The sequence below is a fragment of the Leptosomus discolor genome, chromosome Z (genome assembly GCF_034619465.1).
Source record: "Leptosomus discolor isolate bLepDis1 chromosome Z, bLepDis1.hap2, whole genome shotgun sequence".
In the NCBI taxonomy this organism is placed as follows: Eukaryota; Metazoa; Chordata; class Aves; order Leptosomiformes; family Leptosomidae; genus Leptosomus; species Leptosomus discolor.
Window position 1 is genome coordinate 11,761,570 of NC_141419.1, and position 8,669 is coordinate 11,770,238.

The following is an 8,669-nucleotide window of genomic DNA, read 5'->3' on the forward strand; positions in this document are numbered from 1 at the left end:
GAAGAAACATACACTAGATCAAATTTACTAGTTAAACTAGGAGGTCCTCCTATTGCTGCCTATTGCCTCAGCAACTGCAACAGCTGCTGACAGTTCTTTATGGTGAAAATGACTCTATTAGGGAAGGAAAGTAGAAGTCTCTACAGGGCTTAATTCATGGTTTCTCTCTTGCAAAAAAAAAAAAAAAAACCCACAACAAAAAACCAAAAACAAACATCAGCAAGGGCCGAACACCTGTACCTCTGTAGTACTACTCCTGCGGAGGAAGGAGAGGCACGAAGGGACAAAAATAAACCGCCTGGCAACTTCTGAGTGAGCAGCAGCACAGCAAGAGCCAGGCAGGGCCAAAGGCACATAGATCTCGCAGAGGAGCTGCGAGCTGCTACAGGCAAAAAAGGCCTCTCAGAAGAATTACCTTACTGGCCCAAACACATGGCGGCTTCGCATCCGTGCAGCCTCCTTTCCTCCAGACGCAGGACCAGCGCGAACAATGTATTAAAACAAAACCCCACAGGCAGCGCTCCGCACGCCCACCGCCTCTCCACACGCCGCCTCCCCCTCGGCCCACCCCGCCGCCTCTCGCCACCTCGGAGCGGCGGGGGGCAGCCCGGTCTCCCGCCGCTGGAGACCGGCCGCCCACCGCCACCCGAGGGAGGGGGAGAATTCCCTCACAGCCTCGCGGAGAGCCGCGCCGGGGCGCTCCTCTCCCCTTCCCAGACGGACACGGGCGGTCCAGGGCGAGGGGGGGGGGGGGTGGTGGAGTGGGGGGAAGAGCTTCGCTAGCCCCGAGGACGCCGCCGCGGCCTCCAGCGCCCCGCAGAGTTCCCTCAACTGAGGCCTCGCCGACCGGGGCGAGAAGGGGGGGGGGGGGGGAGGAAGGGGGAGAAGCGGTGCGGATCACAGCGCCCCGAAACACCTCCCCACGTCGGGGAAACACCACCACCACCCCCACCACCCCCCCACCCCCCCCCCCGCAGCACCCGAAGGGGTCGCGGCGAGGCCCCTCAGCCGGGCGCGGCCGCAGCCCCCGAGGAGCGAAGCGGGAAGCCCGCCGGGCCTCTTCCCGCCCCCGCAGTGGCAGCAGCTTGGGGCGGCGGCGGTCGCTTTAAGGGCGGGAAGCGGCGGGCGCTGCGGGGCGGGGCCGCTCTGTGGACGTGGCGGGGCGGCCGCCATTGCAGTTGCCATGAGGAGCGGCGGCAGGTAGGGCCGCTGTTCGGGCGGGAGCGGGGCGGAGCGGAGCGGAGCGGAGCGGGGCGGCGGGGCCGGATCGGCCGTTCCCTTCGGTGGTGGGGCTGGCGGCCGTCTCGGCGGGAGGGAGCTGGGCTCGGCCGGGGGGGCCGTGTGAGAGTTCCCCGCGGAGAGCGCCACGGCTGCGGTCTGTTCCACAGGGGCACCCGCGGAGAATGGCCGGCAGAGGCGCCGGCTGCGGCCTGCAGCCTCCGGCCGTAGCGCAGCCGCCTGTCAGCGGTCACCTCCTGTACCCCTTCGTGAGCGCGGCGGGGGCGGAGAGCGAGGGGCCGGAGGAGGAGGGCAGCGAGGTGTCGGAGCTGCGACCGCGGGGCAGGGAGAAGGTCCGGAGGAGCGCGTCGAGGGACAGGCTGGATGATATCGTCCTGCTAACGAAGGATATACAGGAAGGGGACACTCTGAACGCCATCGCGCTTCAGTATTGCTGCTCGGTGAGTTCCCCGGAGCTTACTGCTTCCCCCCTCCTCCCGGGCGGGGAGGGCAGCCGGTGTCGGGCTGAGGCATGCCCCGGTGCCGGCCGGCGCTGCCTGCCAGTTAACCGGTCGGGTTAACGCGGCTGTTGCCGCCCGTGGGAAACGCCGTACGTGAAAAATGACGGCAGAGAGTTAGTGCGACAGCGCAGAGTATGCTGGAGTTCCAGTTCCGTCGGCTTTTTCACTTAACGCAAGCGTAAGAGAGAAATGTACGGTCTGGCTTGTGGCACAGTCTCTCAAAGTGTTCGTGTGACGGTAAAATCAAAGTGTATGCGTTACTGTAAAAGTCACGCCCGAGCATAGTCACACTAGACAAGCACACCCTTTGCTGTCCGTCCATGATGAGGACGGTATTGCTAGACCACCTTCAGGGTTTGTCTGAAGCCCTGATTCCATTAAGGGAGGGGAAAAATGCCACCAAACCTCACTGTAGTTTTCTTTTAAATTCTGCTGTGTTGCCTAAATATTTATCAGCATGAGCGCAGTGTACCCTAGGGAGCTCTCTGCCCACAGGCCCCAAGCATTCCCTTCTGGCGCTCAGGCCTTCCTACTTCTAGCTAAGAGTTTTTAAATTAGTCTGGTGAATGTCCTTCCTACCCAGTACTTGCGGCTGGCTAGTACTCGTTAAGGCAGAGGTTTCTGTCTCGGTTCATATTAGCCTTTGTGTGTTTCCAGTTTTAACAGAAAATCAGCTGTGTGTGTTGGTGGACTGACTGCTAAATGTGCAGTTTTCCAGAGGTCAAATTTAGTCAAACACAAAATCCATACTAGCAGAAGTCATGTTGTCATCTGAATTCTTCAGGCAGAAACAGAGTTAGGGGCCTCCTGTAGTGAGCTTAGGTACCAAAGTCTTGATGTAATTGTTTAATAATCATTAACCATACCCTAGCCTCATTAACCAATTCTTGGCTTTGGAACCCACCATAGTTAGGTATTTTGAGCAGACTTACTAGATTAGGCCTCAAATAAAAACCGAAAGAGTTGCACTCTTTCTTGGAAATTTGTGGAGGACGTGGAAGTCCAGGGCTTTAGGCAGAGAGCGTAACTTGCACTGTGGTGGAATCACTAATTATTGGCGTAAATGCTGTGTTTGGCAGTCTGTTAGGCTCACCTGATTTATTCAGCGTAGTACAGGGAGAAAATACGCTGTCACAGGAACCGAAACACTTTCTCGTGTTACAAGGGTGGCGCAGGCGGTTGGCACTGCTCACCCTAACTAGTTGTTCTGGCCACGTCTGTGTTGTAGGTGGAGGAGTCACAGCAACAAGGGTCTGTTAACTACCTTGTTTTCTGTCTGTAACTTCTCCTGGGGCAGATGTCTTCCCGGTGAGGACAGGAAGGATCTGAACATCTTAAAATGGGCATGATTCCTATGTGCTTACCAGGGGTGGCAAAAAAAGTACTGATTTTTAAGTGCTTCATTATGGTACTGTCTGTGTCTGTGCCTTCCATGTTGAGGGAGTTACTGTCTCAAAATGAAGCTGCTAATTCTCCAAGGGCACTTAAATCCTTGCAGAGTATTTCATGTTAGACTTAAAATCTGAGTTTGCTGAGAGCAAAATGAGTCACTTTGAGCAAGAATAGGTAGAGGAGTGAGCTGACTTGTTGAGGGAGCTGAAAGGTTTTAAGTTATGCTTGGTTTCTGCTTTAGCCCCCAGAAGCAGGAGTCTGCAAACCACAGCTGTGGCTAGATGAATTGGAAGCTCATAATTTTTAACACTACTTAGTCGGAAGTTTTCAGTTTAATTAATAACTCACTTCCTTTGGAAACACTGAGGTAAAGCCCCATTCATTTCACAGAGATAGTTGCCACTAATACACGAATATACGTTAAGTGAGTATACATGTGTGAAGTGACTTTCAGTCTTCTTCACTCAAGTGAGGAGCTTTGTTACCTTGTAATTACCTTCTCACTTTAACATTGTTCAGATTTGGTCTTTGACCTCTTCTCACTTTATACTGTTTGAATGGGTATCGGTTTAAAAAAAGAAGTAGCAAAACAAAACAGAGGACCTGCCTTTTTTTCATCAAGGATGTAGTGTGTTTCTCAAGGATGTAGTACGAGTTCCAGTTCAATGGGGCTTTGGTACTTAAACTGTTGTTTTTATTTTTAGGTTGCAGATATCAAGAGGGTTAACAATCTTATCAATGATCAAGATTTTTTTGCCCTGAGATCTATCAGAATTCCAGTGAAAAAGTTCAGTGTATTGACCGAAACACATGTCTCTCCGAAAGGAAGACCAGTCCTTCGGCCTGCTCACTGTTCCTCAGAAGTGCAGGAAACGTCACCTTCTGATAAATTCTCTGCTAACGAGACTGCTGGCAACTTCTTAAAAGAAGTGGATCGAGATATAGAAGAAATAGTGAAATGTAATGACACAAAGAGGGAGAATCTTAATGAAGTTGTTTCTGCCTTAGCAGCCCAACAGATCTGTTTCGAAACCGATGGTAAAACTAAAAAATGCAAGGATCCATACTATGGAGCAGACTGGGGTATGGGATGGTGGACAGCCGTAGTGATTATGTTGATTATTGGCATAGTAACTCCAGTTTTTTATCTCCTGTATTATGAAGTTCTAGTGAAAGCAGATGTCAGTCACCATTCTACAATGGAATCTTCCCATTTGTTTGTCACAGCAGCATCACATCAGAAACCAATAGAAAATGGAATAAATCCAGCAAATATTATAAATGTTGATAATCAAGGAGACCTTCAGCCTTAACAACGGCAAACCCCAGGCAACTGTTATTCATAGACACATAGCACAGCATTAGATAAAGGAGAAACCACAGAATGCAAAATGCATCTGGAATGCAGAGAAAATGCACCTCAATGTGTGACTTGCCTTTATGGGCCGTGTTCCAGTACAATGATATTTCTGTGGATCCTGTAGTCTCTGACTATGCCCGAGACAGGTGATTTTAATGCAAGATTGGGATATAAATTAAGGTATAAAATAGTCTCTGAAGCGTTGCACTTTTTTGTATTTTGATAGGCATATGTTTCTTAATTAAAGCTGAGGTGAAAAAATGTAGTTTGAACTAACACTTGAGGAGTCTCACTGTATGTTTTACAGCCCTAAAATGGGCATTTGGGGATATCTAACTTTGAAACATCTTCAAGTATTTATAGAACGCGTAGTACACTTGACGTTTTAATACCAGGTTTACAGTTGTCAGTTAAAACTGCATTCTCATAATTGCATCTTTCTTATAGAGTAAGGTGTTTTCTTAAAACCCACATCATTCCACAATTAATTGCCACTATATGAAGTTCTTTTTTAAAAGTGACTTTTATAGAGGCAGTACCTAATACTTAAGCTGGAATGTTCGAACCTTGTGCCTGTGGTCCACCCATTCAGTATAGGCAGTAGGATAATTTGTTTTCAATGTGGGTGGCACTGTGCCTCAACATGGTTGAGAGAGTTGTGCTGAAACTCCACATCCTTCCATGGTATCCTGCAGAAAATGGACTGGACTGGGCGGCGCTCCTCATCTGTGTATAGAACGGAAGAAGTGCGGAAGAAGTAGTCACCTTGCTGTGACTACTTTAGTGGTCTTCATGCTGATGGATTCCCCTGCCCTAGTTAATGTCTGTTTGGGATCAGCCAGTTCTTCAGACAGCAGTCATGTGCGTACCCAGTATGCTAACGGTCATGTGCCCATGAACCTCAAACGCTAATTTTCTCTTGAAATCTAGAAAACTTCAAATGAGATTTAATGGCTGCTAACAAGAAACTTAAATTGCAGCAGACTAGAGCAGTTCCAGCTTCAGACTTGTTCTTTACCTGTAGCGCATTCATCAACCAGTCTGTTCTTGAATGTTTCACTTGGGGTTTCATGAACAACCTATTTTTCCTCTCTTATTTTCCCTACCTGAAAATGCTACAAGATAAACAAAAAAACCTCCCTGCACTCTTCCTACGGAAAGAAGGAGGTACTTGTGTACTCAGAATATTTTTAAATAAAAACTGAGATGCTGCCTATAGTTTTTTTGTTCTATTTGCCTTGTGGAGCAAGATTTCCATTGCCTTGTTCAAAGTATCATTTGTTACCAAAGCCCAACATAACTGACTGGAGTAGGACTTACTTACAAAGAGAGAAATGGAAAAACAATCGCTGTCCTTTAAACTACTATTTATTATAAGCTGTCCTTTGAGTCTCTTGACTAAGTATGTACAGTATAAAAAAAATCTGATCAAGTGAACGTTTCCTCACTGTTGGCGGTATTCCAAAGTGCTTTAACAAATTTTGAAAGCAGAGACTCGCGACCTGTCCTTGGGGCATCTCATACCTCAAGAAGAGGGGCAGTGCTTTTCACTGCCATGCCAAGTGTGTGAATGTGAATTGGATGACTTTTAATATGTTGTACTGAAATTGAAGCAGGCCAGATCTTGACAGGAAATGCTGTACCGTGGATCTGTGAATTACGGCCTGTGGCCCTTGAACCCTTTGACCAAAGTGGAATCTGTGGAGACAGTGAGACTACTCATAGTTCCCACACTAGAAGGATTGCAAAGAGGTGTGAACTTCATGTTTCACGTAACACTTGTTTTCAAAGGTGTTTTAAAATAATAGTTCTTTCAATGTGAAAAGAATATGCCAGTAACACAAGCATGATTACTGAATTACCAGTTCTGGGTAAGGCTGTAGGAAAAACTGCACTGCAAAACAATTTGTGGTGGCTAACGTGATACAGCTGCTGTGGCTAACGTTTTAGAAGGTGACTTGCTCTAGTCCAGAGCTTTGGCACATTAAGACCAATCTTTTCTATGTAGGACTGAGACTCGGTACGTCATGGGTCAGTTTTTTGCTGCAAGCTTATTTGCTGGTTTGTTCCTTTCCCCTGCGTTCTGTTTCTGAAACTTCAATGTTTTAAATACTTTGTCCTTCCATTTCTTACAAAGTTGTCACAGTGCACAAAGTTAGCTGTTGTGATGACGCAGTGTAAGCCTAATTTACTGCACGTACCTGAGCTGATGGGCATGAAATTGCCATCGGTGTAGAAGTGACCTTAACTTCAGCTGTGGTTTGACTCGGTCAGGAAGGGCTCTAACCTGCCGATCTACCAGTAAAGAGTTCGGTTGTTAACTGTTGCTTTTCACCCCATAGTGGTGTGGCTGAACAGTTCTGTGGCGTATCTCAGGCTCTGGGCTTTTTCACAGTGGTGGAAGACCTGCAGCCTGTTGTCCCTGAGCTCGGTGTGATAGCCCTTAGGATAAGCAGTCATTAGGACAACAGACAAGGATAGCTCTTTTGTTGGACCGCATATCGCTCTAACCAACAGCCTATCATGTTCTTACTATTTTATGATGTAGCGTATTTTTAATTTAGAGAGTTAACTTTATCAGAAGATACAGCAGGTCTCGGATTTCCGAGATTGTAGGACTCCCGGTACTGGTCATTACAAGCATGGGCTGGCTTGGCTTTCTGCAGGAGGCAGGGACCTTGACTGGTTTTTCCAAGGTATAACACAACAACCAGTGCATCATCACTAGTCAGGGTAACCGCTCTGTACGGAACTTAAATCTGATTTAAGTTAAAATCTGCAAAGATACTCTTTTAGAAACTGACTTGTTTAAAAAAACCAAACCAAAACAAAAAAACAACTGAGTGGTAAATCGTGTTTTAGATTAATTACAACACATTGTTGATTGGGAAGTTAGTTTTAAATTTAAGTGCACATTGCACTGTTGGATCATGTAAAATGGAAATGCTTTAAATCTGCTATATTTTGGAGTATGTTGTCACAAATAGTCTTTGTATAACTATTTGATAAAGGCTGAAAATATAACTTTGTAAAATTCTGAATGAGGATGCAAGTCTTATTTTAAATACTTATGCTCCTCTGCTTTTAGAAGAACGTATGCGTAAAATAAAGATTTTGGTTTAGACTGCAGTGAAAAGTGGTGCATACGTGTGTTCTTAGCTCTGTATACTTTGTATGTTCTATTACAGGAAACCACTACCTGTATTTGTGTTGGCTAGCTTTTATGTCTGACCTAAAATAAAAATCCTTGGCCAACAAGTACTTTGTTGGCAGTAGCTGGGTATAGTATTCACATCTAGCATACCCTAACTGGAGCCTTAATGCTTTATCCTGTGCATGCCTTGTAGAGCTTGGAACTTTTCTGCCTAAAGTTCTGGGAATTTGTTAGTTCTCCGAAATGAGGATTAAGAAATAGGTATGAAACATTAAGGTAGGGATCAGTGGAGTTCTTAGATGGTGATCTCCCTACACACTGAAAGAAGTGCCACCTTGTATGAAGTAGCAATGTTCTTCTGCCATGCTATTAAGGTAGGATTTGAATACGTACGGGGCCTGTCCAGACCCAAGGAACGGCTTAAGTTTTATCAGTGTTACGGTCTTGCAATAAATTCTAAGCAATTGGAAAATCAGCTTATAAAAACAGCTGCAAGCATTAACACCTCTGGAACAGCACAGTCTCCTTTCATTTCAGAAGTGCCTTGGCACAGAGCTGTGTCATTGCAGAACTCAGCATGTTCCTAAGTGTTGGCCTTATTTGCCATTTTTGAACTACTCCTGGACAGTCCATCCTAAGACTTTGCGGTTCCCTCTGGGGGACAGAGGTGACCACAGTTCACCTTTTAAAGCTCTCAAGAAGACCCAGTTTCTGCCAGAGTAATATTTCTCAACAGTACAGCAGGGAGGGAATTGTCTCTCCCATTAGCAGTATGACAAGCGAAGAAAAGTCATGAGTCCTCAAGAGTTAGTGTCTGCTACAAAGTGAGGTATTGTACCTGTTCAGGCAAGCCACAGCTTGCGGCCAAACTGTAACGCGTGCAGTAATGCTTTTCCAGTGTCAGCTCTCTAGTTCGGTCTTTGGCAAAAGCCAGCTACTCATGTTCCTTGTGTGAGAGGCAAGGAGTCTCACTGTTGACCTTGCAGAGGGGGGAACAGCTAGTAGAAAACAATAGTAGTGACAC

At 46.8% G+C, this 8,669-nt stretch overlaps 1 protein-coding gene across 1 annotated transcript; it reads left to right on the plus strand.

The window, feature by feature from the left end:
• Positions 1 to 1,403: 1,403 nt before the first annotated feature.
• On the plus strand, positions 1,404 to 4,484 carry LYSMD3 (LysM domain containing 3). Its single transcript, XM_009950738.2, has 2 exons — positions 1,404 to 1,679; positions 3,836 to 4,484. Exons 1-2 carry the CDS (start codon positions 1,404 to 1,406, stop codon positions 4,442 to 4,444), a joined length of 885 nt encoding a protein of 294 aa, XP_009949040.2. The 3' UTR covers positions 4,445 to 4,484.
• Positions 4,485 to 8,669: the final 4,185 nt, after the last annotated feature.